At 44.8% G+C, this 14,546-nt stretch overlaps 2 protein-coding genes and 6 non-coding genes across 9 annotated transcripts; 5 read left to right on the top strand and 3 right to left on the bottom strand.

Moving 5' to 3' along the window:
* Window positions 1-4,757: 4,757 nt before the first annotated feature.
* Window positions 4,758-5,636, bottom strand: LOC108892345 (heat shock protein beta-11-like). Its single transcript, XM_018689843.2, has one exon. The coding sequence runs from the start codon at window positions 5,525-5,527 to the stop codon at window positions 4,868-4,870; it is 660 nt and encodes a 219-aa protein (XP_018545359.1). The 5' UTR covers window positions 5,528-5,636; the 3' UTR covers window positions 4,758-4,867.
* A 1,413-nt stretch (window positions 5,637-7,049) lies between these two features.
* trnaa-agc (transfer RNA alanine (anticodon AGC)) lies at window positions 7,050-7,122 on the top strand. Its single transcript has one exon. It is a non-coding gene; the product is annotated as a tRNA-Ala (tRNA).
* Window positions 7,123-7,757: 635 nt separating this feature from the next.
* LOC108892344 (early growth response protein 1) lies at window positions 7,758-11,302 on the top strand. Of its 2 annotated transcripts, none has more exons than XM_018689841.2 (2): window positions 7,758-9,161; window positions 9,549-11,302. In XM_018689841.2, the coding sequence occupies exons 1-2, from the start codon at window positions 8,927-8,929 to the stop codon at window positions 10,844-10,846; spliced, it is 1,533 nt and encodes a 510-aa protein (XP_018545357.1). In that variant the 5' UTR covers window positions 7,758-8,926; the 3' UTR covers window positions 10,847-11,302. The 2 variants fall into 2 exon arrangements, with proteins under 2 accessions (XP_018545357.1, XP_018545358.1); XM_018689842.2 differs by having other exon boundaries at window positions 7,766-9,140.
* A 1,567-nt stretch (window positions 11,303-12,869) lies between these two features.
* On the top strand, window positions 12,870-12,942 carry trnav-cac (transfer RNA valine (anticodon CAC)). The gene has a single exon. It is a non-coding gene; the product is annotated as a tRNA-Val (tRNA).
* A 135-nt stretch (window positions 12,943-13,077) lies between these two features.
* On the bottom strand, window positions 13,078-13,150 carry trnav-aac (transfer RNA valine (anticodon AAC)). The gene has a single exon. It is a non-coding gene; the product is annotated as a tRNA-Val (tRNA).
* A 222-nt stretch (window positions 13,151-13,372) lies between these two features.
* trnav-cac (transfer RNA valine (anticodon CAC)) lies at window positions 13,373-13,445 on the top strand. Its single transcript has one exon. It is a non-coding gene; the product is annotated as a tRNA-Val (tRNA).
* Window positions 13,446-13,893: 448 nt separating this feature from the next.
* trnad-guc (transfer RNA aspartic acid (anticodon GUC)) lies at window positions 13,894-13,965 on the top strand. Its single transcript has one exon. It is a non-coding gene; the product is annotated as a tRNA-Asp (tRNA).
* Window positions 13,966-14,088: 123 nt separating this feature from the next.
* Window positions 14,089-14,161, bottom strand: trnaa-agc (transfer RNA alanine (anticodon AGC)). Its single transcript has one exon. It is a non-coding gene; the product is annotated as a tRNA-Ala (tRNA).
* Window positions 14,162-14,546: the final 385 nt, after the last annotated feature.

Genomic DNA, 14,546 nt, shown 5'->3' with positions numbered 1-14,546 from the left:
ATACACAGAGAGGTCTGAGTAATTGAAGCTTATTCGATTTGTTGAATTGATCATTTTGGCTCATTTCTCCATGTGTGACCTTCCCACAACAAAATGAGACTAAAACTAAATACAAATCGACCTTTTAGAAACCAGAACTATGACGAAACGTCCATTCATTTCTCTTTTTATTTCGTCTTAGTCTTGTTTCTATTGTTTGAAAATAATAATCAGCTGATCTGTCGCCCCCTACAGGTCGTACTTTTAATCCATAACGTCAAGTCGTCATACCAAAAATTAGACACCTGTATAAACACTACATGTCAGATGTGACCGTGCCAGGTGATACTTTCAGGTTCGCTGGTGTTTTTGCGGCAGCGTCCCATCAGGCCTCACTGAGGGCAGGTAGTCACTGATGCTGTTGTTCACCTGAGTGTTCACACATTCCTGTCGCAACACCTGTCACTGAAAAACACTACAAATACTCACCTGTCTCTCTCTCTCTCTCTGTGAGTGTGTGAGTGTGTGTGAGTGTGTGTGTGTGTGTGTGTGTGTTTTCCTAAAAAGAGTCTTGGCACTGACATCTTGAATCCCACCTGGTGGTCATGTGACTTGTGTCCAGGTTAAATCCAGATTGTGACCCTGATAAAAGCTGGTCCACGTCACTTCTGCAGACAGATAGTACAATGTCTGAGCTGAGTCAGGTCGAGTTTTGACTTGGTTTCCACAAAAAATGTCAGAACGTCAATTATTGCACATTTTCATCCACCGCTGCCAATAAACCACAGAAGAAGAAGATACAAGACGAGATCAAAGCTGAAACGATAGGAAACCTGTTTGTTTGTTTCGTGTGTTAATGTGAAGAAGGTTTGAGTCTGAGGCTTCGTCCACACTAATAAGTCATTTTAAAACTAAAACAGAGACTTCCAAAAACTGTGCTGGCCCCGTTTTAGTTTGAAAAACTCTGGTGTTGTGTTTTAGTCCGGATGGACAGAAACGACAGAACCCTTCCCTGATTGGTCACACTCCGATCACATGACAGTTACACCAGCACGAGCATGCCCAGTGCAGATAAATGGTCATGTGACCTGTGGTTTCAGGTGTGTTAGCATGGACAGGAGCCTGAATAACCCAACATTTGACCTGTGAGAAATCCAAGTAATTGTCTTACTTTAAAAACTGTAGACACGGTTCTCTATTTAAACCAAACACTTTTTATTGAAAGCAGTCAGTGTTAAATGTTAAATGTCTGGTGACATTTAATCAAAGATAATAAGTTTATGAATCTGAACATTCAGAGCTCGACAGTTTTAAACCTGGTTTCAGTCGGTGCATTTCAATCTAATCTGGATTAAATCTGGATTCTGAGGATTCACAGAACCACCAGGTGTGAATGTGGTGGAAACTGAAAACAGCTGCAACTTATGATGTGATTTATTTATTTTTTCGTCCAGTTTTTCACTTGAATCCCATAAAAAAAAGAACAAAAGCTGCACGTTTAAGGTCTGAACATTTTACAGCAAGTCACAGTTTCACTGCTGCATTAAGGACCACGTGTCTCGTTTTACTCGTTTAAGGTTTTTGTACTGAGAATCATACGTCACATTCCTGCTGATAACTTCAAACCGGATCAATTCCTTTTCTTTCGGACAAACATTTTGTTTCTGCAGCCTGCAGAGAAATAATCTATCACAGTCAACATTCAGGAGGTGTTATTAAAGTTAAACTGTTTCAGACGTCTTTTAGTGACACATCCAAAAAACTCAAACCCAGAGACAATCAAAAACAGGATCATATATTCACCATCATGTTTGAAGACGTAACGTGCGTTTGATCAAAAAAGTAAAGGATAATGTTAATAAATGTTGACTGTGGATGGATTATCACATTTCATTGTGGAAACAGCAAGCTGCTGCTGCTGGATATCAGGGTGTTTGAGTTGGGGGTAAAATGAGTTTTCTGTTTGTGTGGGTTTGTTTTTGTTTTCATCCGTCACATGTTTATTTATGGACTTAAAACATCCAGCTGGTGATTCTGATTTAACCAGTTCAACATTTTGAGAAATTTGGCTTTGATGATTGTTAGCTTAGCATAGCATAATATCTGGGTCTGCCAACATTTTGTTAGTCGATTTGTCAAAAAGCACTACAGACACGTCAACAAACTTTTTCACAAAATGGTTGAAAATGGCCAATTGCTAATTAGCTAAATCTGGCAACTACAAGGTTAGCATTAGGGCTAACACTGAAACATCTCAACAACTATTGGATGGGTTGAGATGACGTTTGGTTCAGACATTCATGCTCTTCTAATGATGAACTGTAATAATTTTGGTGCTCCTTTGACCTTTCAACTAGCACCATCATCGGGTTGTCTTTAGATGTATCTGGTACTTCGGTTTATGACCAAATACTGCTAATGACATTCCCATGTGGCTCAGCTGGCCTCTGTGTTTCCTGCTAATTAGCTAATGTTAGCATGCTAACACCCATACCTGCTGAACATCAGCGGTGTTAAGTGTTGTCATTATATTAGCATGATAATGTTAGCATTTAGCAAGTACCACTGTGTCTAAGTAGCTGTAGATAGAACATGTTACTCAGTGAGCTATATAAGCCAATTGTTTCCCTTTTTCCAGTCTTTATGCTAAGCTAGGCTAACCGTGTCCTGAGTCCAGCTTCATTCTTAATACAGGAGACTGAAATCTGAACATCTGACTCGGAGGGAAAGAGAATATTTGCCAAAAATGTTGAACTACTCGTATAGTGTAAGGTTGAAGTTTGCTATAAGCTAGCTTGTTAGCTTCATGTGCTATTAATTACAAAATTAAACTTGATGACACACGAAAGTAGAAAAAGTCTAAATGGGCAACTCACTCAAATTTACAAAATAGTTAAAATTAAAAAATACATTTAAGAAAAAGTAATGTTTCCAGAAAGAATGTCCCTGTAACACACATAAACACACACAGTCCCCATAACGCACATATACACTCACCCCTCTCAAACCACCCTCCTGGTTTGTTGGCTTGTTTCTGTTGATTGGTCCATAACACTCAGCATAAGCCTTAACTGAACATATTCTACTATTCTGTAAATCAAAATGTTAAAAAGAAAAAAAAGAAAAGACAAAACTAATGGAGAAGAAAAGGAAATGTGTACTGTAGCTGTTAAATTTTTAGTCCTTCTGTTCGTTATTTTCTGCTGTTTTTTCTTAATATTTCTAATCTGATGTCTGAGTGCGGCAAGACGTCGGTGATGAACGCATCGTGTCTGGAAAAAATAAAAAATAAAGAAGCTTCAGGACAAAGGAGGAGGAGGAGCGGTCGTGTACAAATTTAGCGGAGAGACTTGGACATCCCTTGTCTTTTAGAAATGTTTTTTATTGTATGTGACGAAAAGAAAAAACAACAACAACATGGCAATTTGAAAAGCAGTTTGTGAATAAATTAAGTTTAATGAAAATTATTTTGCAACGAAAGGGGAAAACTGGCCTCCTGTCTTTATTATCATCAGACACTTTGTATGGTCAACATTAAAGGAGCATATCACTGGTTTTATATGCTACAGGTTTAACTAAACCCCACCCACCACCAAAACTGTTAATGCTGGAATGAACAACAAGGCAACAACTGAATGTTATTAAAGGGTTATTTACAACAGTAAACACAGGACCATGTCTTTTAGACTGTGGATGTTTAAAACTAGAAAGTTTACAGTTTTGAGAAAAAGTTGTAACATGACTACAAAATGGCAATTTTATAAAGAAAGTGTAAAATATGAAGATAAAGTTGTAGTTTTTTGAAATGATATGAGAAAAGAGTTTTGTCCCAATTTCAAACACTTTTGAGGAAAAAGTCATAACATGAGAAAGAAGTCCTAGTTTTGGGGGCAGAAGTTGTAATATTATGAAGCTGAAGTTTAAATTTTAAAAAATGATATGAGAAAATATAAGAGTTAAGAATGTAGTTGCAATTTTATGAGCAGTTAATATTTTACAAAAGAAATTGCAATTTTTTTAAAAAGTCACAAAAATTTTTGACAAAAAGTCAAGTCCTGCTTTTATGAAGAAAAAATGTGATGTTATGAAGCTAAATGTTTTTGTTTTTATTTTGAAATAAGCTGTAGAATGAAAAAAGTAATAAACTGGATAAAGTTGCAATTTTATGGTAAAAACATAAAGTGAGACTATGGTCACAATTTTATTAGAAAAAAAGTCAAAATGTCTGGGAAAGTCGCCGTTTTAATAAAAGCTATATCATCAAGAAAACAACAAAAAAAGGTTCAGAGATGTTTCTAGAATTTGCTCCTTGTGACTCTGTCTCAGTCTTTTATTTTCTAATCCGCTTTGGTCTCATTGTCTTTTTCAGTAAATTCCCAGTTTGTGTTGAAACTGAGACCGACTCTGATGAGAAGACTGAAGATCTACAGCTGGTTTCTCAACAAACAAGCTTTAGTTTTGCAGTGACAACATGTACAGAGCAGTGTGAATGTTTTTCATGTGCTCATTCATGAATGTGATGTGTCTCTTCTGTCTGACTATTTTAAATCTGTGAACTGAGCAGCAGTCAGATCCTCAGCTGCTTCACACCTCAGACAGAGAGGAAACTGTCACATGATCACATCTCTGTTTTCTTTGTTATTTAACCTGCCCTCACTGACAACAATGTGTTGGATGGAATAATAGAAACACGTCTGTATATTAAATATGTTTCGTTCCATCACATGACGACAGGAAACTACAACATGTGACCAAAATAATTCAAACCTGAAACATCACACGAAACAAAAGTTTATTACAAACGGTTAATTGTTAAAAATCAAAGTGCATCAGCTTCATGTTCCCTCCGTCCGTCAGATACAAAGATAGGTGAATAGATGTCTCGCTCTCAGTTTTTCTCAGCAGGGCCGTCCTTTGAGGAGGAGGTGCTGCTTCCCTCCGTCCCCCCGCTGGAGGAGGAGGAGGTGGTGGAGGTGGTGATGGCTGGGGCTGCAGTAATGGTGATGGGGACGACCCTCTCCTTCCCATCAGTCAATGCTCTCTCCCGGGGCGCCTGGATCTGCAGCCGGCCTCCCACCAGCGAGCAGGTGACGGTCTCGGGGTCGACGCCGTCCGGCAGGTCGAACTCCTGCCTGAACTCCTGGCACCTGTAGGAGTAGGAGCCCTTCCCGTCCTCCTGCTTCTTCTCTGTCTTGCCGCTCACCCTCAGCTTCCTGCCCACCTGTTTGACGGACAGCTCCTCCGGGGAGAACTCCTTAGTGTCCAGGCTGAGGGCGAAGCTGCTGCCGTCCCTCGCCAGGTCCTGGAAGGCGATAGGTTTGAAGACCACCGAGGAGGAGGTCTGGTCGATCTCGTCGAAGATCTTCTGGTGCAGCCTCTCCATGTACTCCATGCTCTGCCTCATCTCCTGCAGGTGGCGGATCATCTCCTGCTCGATGTGGTAGAAGAGCGGCCGGGTCTCAGGCCACAGGCTGCGGACCGGCCAGTGCAGGTCCAGGAAAGGCCTCATGGTGACGGGGGACGGCTGGAAGACGCTGGGACACAACATCCTGACGTTTGGTCTTTGTAGGTGTGGAGGTTCTGGAGGTTTCAGATCAGCAGCTTCAGTCTGGAGTCTGACTGTTTGTCTGTCTGATGTCCTGCCTCCCTGCTGGTTATATACTCACTCACCCCTCCACCGGAAAGTTCCAGCAGCATTCCTGTATGTGTGTGCGCTCACAGTCTAAAAGCAGCGCCGCTGGTATTCCTGCAGCCGGCTGCCACATGCCGACACATCTCAGCTTTGTTCTATTTCTGCTGCAGGACTATGTCATGGTCTTTCTTAAGCAGCGCAACATACACACACGTTGTACGTCAGTTTTTTGTGAGGACACACTGATAGAATTAATCCCCAAGAGAGACCCCCTCACCCAAATCCTAAAACCAGGTCTTAACCCTCAAACAGGCCTTGGAGGACCGGCCAGAATGTCTTCAGTCACAAGGTATAAAACTCAAACTGGTCCTCACAAAGAAACATGAGTCACTTTACAAGACTTTACCTGAATGAAAAATTGTTTTCTTCCTTCTTATTCAGTTGTTTTATCGTGTGACAGGTTAAGGCCAATAAACTCTCACTGTTCGACTTGTGGTTTACTGAATCGCATCGGATCTACCTGGTCCAGGTCCAGGAGCCCCAGCCGAGGACCCGTAAACACTCGTCGTTCAGATTTGATTGTTTGACTGTGATCTCCAGTTAGTTACCATACAACTGTAACATGGAAGATATAATACTGTAAAATATACTATGAATACTATTACCTTGGGGTTACCTAACGTCACCTTGAGGTTCTCTGAAGGATTTAGAAATGAACTTTTACATATGTAAAGGTTTTTGAGAATAACCTTTCTGGGAATCTTTAGGAAATCTTCCCCAGATATTCTCTGAAAGTTTTACAAAATAATAAAGGTTCTGTTTTGGTTTTTCTAGAATAACCTTCAAGGAATGTTCCGTTTTGGTTCTCTGAGAGTTTTTACAAAATAACCTCTGAGAAGCTTCAGGTAAGGTTACCTTTAAGAGCAAAATAACTTTTAGGTATTGAAAATTTTCAAGAGTAACCCTCTGAAAATATTCCCTTTAGACTCTCTTATGTTTTTACAAAATAACTTTTAAATAACAAAGACTTTTTCAAGAATAACCTTCAGGTCTTTATGTTCTTCCTGTTTACTTTTCTTTATTGTGTCAGTTTTAACAATTGACTGTAAAAGTTCTAAACTGTAAAAAAAAAAAAAAAGTCGATATTTTCTGAGTTTAATTGGTGGTTAATTTATAAATGCTGGTGAATGAGTGTCTCTGTCACTGAGCTGTTTCGGAAAAACGACTCACTGCCGTTGTTTCTATTTTTCACCTCCATATTTTTTCAGTGAAACAACCCGCTCCTTCCTCCTTCAGTCCCTCAGCCAATCACATCCGTGCCTGACCCGTTCTCAGCCAATCACACGTCAGCTGTCAGGAGGCGGAAGGAACGGGTTCCTTCACGTTCCCCTACTGTCTCCCTTTCAAATACAACAGTGACCGCGCTGCTGTTGTCATCGGGGGATTAGCTCAAATGGTAGAGCGCTCGCTTAGCATGCGAGAGGTAGCGGGATCGATGCCCGCATCCTCCAGAGGATCCTTTTCTGAATCAGCGCTGTTGGAAAGTGACGGTTTCTGTCTGAACATTTTCACATGGAACAAACTCACCACACAGCCTGTTTGACTCGCCTCGTGCTCTCCGTGAGTTCATTTAACTGTTCAACTGTTTACTGTAAACTGCCTAACTACAGTACTTTTTACTTTACTACATTTATACAACAGTTAGTTTCACTTTTCAAGGTCTCATCTGACAAAATACAACACTGATACTTCAGCTACATGCAGTATTTTTACTCTGATACTTTAGCTACATGCAGTATTTTTACTCTGATACTTGATACACATTTTCATTGTTGGAAGAAGTACTCATATCAGTCATTAAAAGTAAAAATACCACAATGTAAAATATACTCCATTACAGGTAAAATCCTGCTGTTTACTAAAGTAAAAGTACAAAAGTATTATCAGCTAAATGTATATTAAGTAAGTAAAAGTAAAAGTACTCATATTGCAGACTGTTTCCTGCAGAGTAAATATTATTTGCAGTATATTGAGTGGTAACTTCAGTTACTTTGCTGATTTGTATTTATACTACAAAATATATAACAAACAAATAAAGCAGTGTTATTGAGATAAAACTTTATTTACAACCTGGAACGTGACAGTGATGAACACATGAAGAATCATCCGGTCACTTATTCTGAAATGAGTCAGTACTTTTACTTTCTGTACTTCAACTATATTTTGATTCAAATACTCTCTGTACTTTTACTTGAATAACATGACTTTCAATGCAGTAACAGAGTGTCTCTATACTGTAGTATCACTACTTTTACTGCAGTAAAAGACCTGAGTACACTGTCATGTTGAGGTACTTTTACGTCTCTGCACGCACCGTTCAGGTCCGTTTATATAATGTGCTACATGAGTGCAGGTTAGTACCCAGCAGTATATAATACCTCTCAGATACCCAGATTAAAGTACTTGTACTCTGTGTACTCGGTCAGATCTACAGCTGCATGTCATTAATTCTGGTTTTTGAGTTGATCTTCAGGACGGGTCCGTACCCGCTCCCAGACCCGCAGTCTGACAGGAAAACACCCAAATAAGGCCTGAGGAAGTGATGACGCCGCTGGAAGATCTCCATGTGACGTAGAGCCTAAAAAAAACCGATCGGCGCTGTGACGTGTCCGCGGGGTTTCCGGCCATGGCGGCCGGCCGCGGTCACCGCGCACCGTTTACCGCCTGTAGACTGTCGGTCCGGTCCTCCAGTCAACACCTGCCGAGCCCGGACCGAGGGTTGGACCGTACCGGATCGGTCACGCTCCAAAAACCGCAGCACAAAGGGCGCGTGGAGGCACCGGAGCTTCCGGGTACGCGCTCACCGCTTTGACCAAATATGGGCTTTCCTTCGCGCCATATTTGGGAATGTACGTCACGCAGGAGTCTATATAAAGCCGGGAACCTCATTGAGGAAACCTGACAGAGCTCAGGTTCAAGTTCACAGCATCCACACGTGAAAACACCAACCGGAAACAAACACTAGATGTTTACTCTCCCTGATGACTCAGCAGCTTCACTTCCGCCACTAACAATCAGTTTGAAAACATCTCCTCGCGGGACCCCGGAGCTGTCGACCCTCCAGCATTGGCTTCCTCCGAGCACCGCAGCCCCCAGCAGCAGCAGCAGTGTCAGCCCGGTCAGAGCGCCTCTCCGCCGGGTTCAGGAGCGGAGCGCAGCTCGGTCCCTTCGCAGGAACAGCCCGGTGCTCAGGAGCTCCAGGAGCGGCTGAGCTCCACGTCCGCCGCCGCCTCCGACTTTTCCTCCTCCCGAGAGATGGCAGCGACCAAGGCGGAGCTGCTCCTGTCCGCCCTGCAGATCTCTGACCCGCTGGCCGGCTTCCCGCCGCCTCTCTCTCCGCTGGACGGTTACCCGAAGCTGGAGGAGCTGCAGATGCTGCTGCAGAACGCCGCGGCCGGAGGCTCGCTGCTGGCCGCGTCCGCAGCGGAGGGAGCCGGGCTGCTGAGTGGAGAGCCCGGGGAGTTCGGAGGTGAGGAGACGGGAGGTGGAGGTGTGTGTTACTGGATGTTTAGAGCAGGAAACAGTCATTCAGTCATAAATAAATCAGTATTCTGCTCTGAGTGTTTCCTCTGCTCCTCAGAGGATTTGATGAGTTTCAGCTGCAGAAACAAAGTGAGGTCAATAACCTGATAAAGTGAAGAGGACTCAGATCTGCTCTCTGGTCTGTAGTGGATCAGTGACATTCTCAGATCAGATCTTGAAGCTGCAGTGAGAACAGATATAGATAGATCAGAAACATCAGGTTGGTCTGTTTCCTCTGTGTCAGATTAAAGCTGCAGCTTCAGTGAACTCTGACGTCATCTTTAATCTGTCGGTCAGCTGACTCGCTGCAGCCAATCAGCTCACAGCAAACTTCTGTTTCTTCTTCTTCTCTCAGATTCTCTGTCGGAGCTCCCGGACCTACAGAGTCTCCCCCCCCTCACCCCCCGCCTCCCCCCTCTGGCCTACAGCGGCCGCTTTACCTTCGAGCCCTCGACGGCGGCGGCATCTGGTAGCGGCCTGTGGGCGGAGCCTCTGCTCAGCCTGTTCACGGGGTTGGTCAGCATGGCAGCTCCTCCCCCCACAGCTTCCGCCTCATCAGCAGTGACATCATCAGTGACATCATCGTCGTCGATGTCTCAGCCGAACCTCAGCTCCGTCCAGATCAGCTGTGGCTCTGCTGACGTGGCCTCCGTCTTCTCCACCGCGCCCACCTACACCTCCTCCTCCGCCAGCGGCCCCGACCTCCTCCTCCCCCCCACCGACGTCCAGCCAGCCCCCCAGGCCTTCCAACCGCAGGGCCCGCCTCCCGCCTACCCCAGCTCCGCCTCCAGGCTGGGCCTCCAGGCGGTGCCGATGCTGCCGGACTACCTCCTGCCGCAGCAGCAGGACGGCGAGCTGGGTCTGAACCAGGACCAGAAGCCTGTGGTGCTGCCACAGACCCTGAACCCGCCCCCGCAGCCTCCGCTCACGCCGCTCTCCACCATCAAAGCCTTCTCCTCGCAGATCCAGACACAGCCTCAGAGCTCCACCTACCAGGCCCAGCTCGCCAAGACCGGCCGGATCAGGAAGTCCCCCGCAGGCCGGCAGTGCAAGACGCCGCCCCACGAGCGGCCGTACGCCTGCCCGGCCGACGGCTGCGACCGCCGATTCTCCCGGTCCGACGAGCTGACGCGGCATGTGCGCGTGCACACGGGCCAGAAGCCGTTCCAGTGCCGCATCTGCATGCGCAGCTTCAGCCGCAGCGACCACCTGACCACGCACATCCGCACGCACACCGGAGAGAAGCCGTTCGCCTGCGCAGAGTGCGGACGCAAGTTCGCCCGCAGCGACGAGCGCAAGAGGCACGCCAAGATCCACCAGAGGCAGCGGGACCGCAAGGCCGACAGGAGCTCCGCCTCCTCCTCCGCTCCCAAACCCCCCGTCTACACCTCCCCTCCCACCTCCTCCCCCTGCTCCTCCTACTCCTCCCCTGCTCACAGCTCCTCCTCACCCGCTGCCTCGCTCTTCGCCCCCTCCTCCTCCCTCAGCATGCAGGCCGCCTCCCCCTGCTTCACCTCCTCCTCCTCCTCCTCCTCGCTGTCGCACATCTACACCTCCTCCCCGTCCCCCCACCTCTACTCCTCCACCTGCTCCTCTCCGATGGGAAGTCCTCAGTCGGAGCTGCCCTCCCCCCACAGCTCCAACATCTGCTGACGGACAGGAGGTTCACCTGCCGTGACCTTTGACCTCAGACTGAAACTCTGCCTCTGCAACACCAGGAAGAACTCAGACTGCTCCTCCAGTAGTGACGAGGTCAAAGGTCATCAAACTGTCAGACGTCGGATTAAAACACGACATGAACTCAAACCTTCAGCGTCGACCGAGGAGTTTCAAAAAACTCTCTGTACCAAACTCCATAGAGAAAACGCTGAATTTAAGAGACTCGACGTTCACTGATTTTAAACAGTGTAAATATGAGCTGTTGTGTACATAATGTTTACATGTAGTATAATGTACAGACGTGTATATATATGTACATAATGTTTTTACCTACTGTGTAGGTTCTGGGACGTTTGTATGTTTACATTCAGGTCAGTGTTGGATTTTTATACTGAACATGTTTCCTCTTTAAAACAAAGAGCTGAGAGAATAAAACGTCTTAATCCTGTCGCTGCTGCTCGGTTCTTTAATCAGATTTTTAAATATAAAGGGACAAATACATGTCATATTTATTCATGTACAACCTGAACAAACCACTGTATTCATGTACTGAGTGGAACAAAGGAAGCACTTCATTAAGTAATGTTAGTTTTACAGCCTGGAGAGACAATGAAATGATAAAAACCAAATGTAAACAGAGGAAAAATGACCACACTCAGTCACAGTGGTGAGTCACACAATTCATCCATGAAATGAACCAAATTCACCAAAGTTACCTTTTAAACATCAGAATATTAAAGTGAGAAAAGCACCAGACAAGGTTCCTAATGAAAAGAGTAATAATCATAATACATAAGAAACTAATGGGAAATAATAAAGATTCAGAAACTGATTAAACGTCAGATTCAGATCAAACACAAACACTGTGGTATTTCTGTCAGCAGTAAATCCTCCCTGTGTGTGTGTGTGTGTGTGTGGAAAAACACCGCGGATTCAGCCCATATATGGTGCTTCCTGTCTGAGCAGCGGACGTCCTGACGCCCATATAAGGAGCTTCCTGCTGCTGCTGGCGGGACGCCCGGAGGCTGTGATGTAACCGGTGAACGGACAGGGACGACAGGTCGGATTGGAGTGTGTGTGTGTGTGTGTGTGTGTGTGTGTGTGTGTGTGTGTGTGTGTGTGTATGTGTGTGAATCAGACCAAAATCCCCCAAAAACTCTGGTCCTGGTCCAGAGGATCGAGCTGGTCTCAGATCCGTTTACAGGGAGAGAGAGGAGGGAAGGAAGGACGTGAGGAAAGAGGGAAGGGAGCAAGGAAGTAAGGAGGCAAGGAAGGAAGTGAGGAAGGGAGGAAGAAAAAGAACAAGAGCTCCCTCCAGTGGTGAAACAGAGTCTTTAAAGTCTTTACTCAAGTTTTCTGGATCTGGATCTGGGTCCGGATGATGATATGGGCTGCAGTTAGTCATTTTCATTATTGATTATTTGATCATCACAGTAACTGCTGATCGACTGATCAATAAAAAGTCACATGTTTCCCTCTGAGGTGTAGTGGAGTACAAGTATGAGGAGGAACTGACCAATCAGAGAGCAGAAAGCGGCGCCATTTTGTCTCGAGGTTTCAAGAGAAGGATCAGTGTTTTTTATTTTCCGTTGTAAATACGAGTGTTTGGATGAAACCGGTTTATCGGGCGGACGGAGGAGAAGCGGATTAACGTGGAGCGCTGATTGCTGAACTTTCTTTGGAGTCACCGTTAGAATCCGACTGGAATCGGATCCGAACCGGAAACTGACCGCCGACGACGATGGAAGCTACAGAGTCTCTTCCGACACCTGGCAGGTGTACAGCAGGTGGGTGCTTCCTGATCCGGTTTTTACGTTTAAATTAGAGAATTGCCGGTGTCGAACAAAAGATAATTAACGTTTGATGTTCGCCACTGCCTGAGGCGAACAACCGTCGCCGGTGGACCCCCGCGATGTTCGCTTCGCTCGGTGAATATATTCGACACCAGCCGCATAAATAAACGATCAGCATTCACGCGCACCTAGTTCTCTGCGTTAATGCTAATTCGTAATTGCGAGTTTCCGTAGTGTAGTGGTTATCACGTTCGCCTCACACGCGAAAGGTCCCCGGTTCGAAACCGGGCGGAAACATCATTTTTTTTTAGTGAAGCGGCGAACAGCGTTAGAAAAAAATCACAACACTGCAGCGGCAGTTAACGCTGTTTGGCTAAAATGCAAAATAAAATCAGTAAATGTCCAGAAAATTATTTTCCTGGCACAAAACGATGTTTCCGCCCGGTTTCGAACCGGGGACCTTTCGCGTGTTAGGCGAACGTGATAACCACTACACTACGGAAACTCATATCTATGGGTTTCACAGTAATGCTTATAAATGGTATGTGTAGTCTATTATTCTTCCACCATGACAGTCGACAGAACGTTAAAGGGACGTTCATTTCATTTCCTGTTTGAAGTCCAAGTGAAGACTGTCTTCATCTTCATATACAGATGACCAAAGCACTTCCGGATTCGTCTCTACTGTAATAATAAATAGTATGGGCCCTGATATGTTAGTATGTCAGTTTCCGTAGTGTAGTGGTTATCACGTTCGCCTCACACGCGAAAGGTCCCCGGTTCGAAACCGGGCGGAAACATTACTTGTTAGTTTTTAGTTTTATTTATTTTTTCTTCTCAGTCTACAGTTATCTTCGTCTGCTGCACGCGAACACTTAAATCGCACCGTAAATGTACCTGAAGTCTGAACTCTTAACTTCATCCATTCATTCTCTATGGTAGTTCTTACCAGTGCGGATGTAATACCCCCTCTGACCACAACGTCCTCATGTACAACCAGTGAAACAGCGCCACATCTCTATATATCTCTACCAGACTTAAAGGGACGTTCATTTCATTTCCTGTTTGAAGTCAAAGTGAATCAGGAGAAAACGCAGCCAGACTGTCATCTTCATATACAGATGACCAAAACACTTCCGGATTCGTCTCTACTGTAATAATAAATAGTATGGGCCCTGATATGTTAGTATGAGTTGTTTCTCATGTGACAGGTCAAAAGGGGTACTACACGTGTAAACGTTACAGTTCTCCTCGTTAGTATAGTGGTGAGTATCCCCGCCTGTCACGCGGGAGACCGGGGTTCGATTCCCCGACGGGGAGGCATAACTTTACTCCTTTTTTACTCTGTGTAGCTTTATTGATAGAAAAAAAAAATCAAGATCTCTTTCTATTTGAAGAAAAGATAGAAACTTTATTGATCCTGAAGGAAAATAAACGATCAGCTGGAGGATGCGGGCATCGATCCCGCTACCTCTCGCATGCTAAGCGAGCGCTCTACCATTTGAGCTAATCCCCCGTCGGCAGTGAATTGTAGAGTAACAGCTTCAGGCTCCGACTGTTACTCTCAGTCTGACAACATTATGATAGGATTCCTTTTAGTTTAACCAGAAACATCTCTATATCTCTCTACCAGACTCCATTGACAAAAACAGGGATTTAACCAGGAGCTGCTGGAATACCACTGCCTCCATCTGTTAGTGTGTCTGTGTTACTGTGTGACTTTCAGTGGTGGAAGAAGTAATCAGATCAGATACAGATACAGTACCACACAGGAAGACAAAAAAAGCAACAAAAACAAATAGATGAATCTAGCAGCTCCTGTGTTCTGCTCAGTAAAATTCCTATTTTTGTCAATGGAGTCTGGTACTGATATATAGAGATGTTTCTGATTGAAAAAGTAT

Source organism: Lates calcarifer, unplaced genomic scaffold (genome assembly GCF_001640805.2).
Source record: "Lates calcarifer isolate ASB-BC8 unplaced genomic scaffold, TLL_Latcal_v3 _unitig_2212_quiver_935, whole genome shotgun sequence".
NCBI lineage: Eukaryota > Metazoa > Chordata > Actinopteri > Centropomidae > Lates > Lates calcarifer.
Note: the sequence above shows the minus strand (reverse complement) of the source record. Positions and strands in the feature narration are given on the sequence as shown.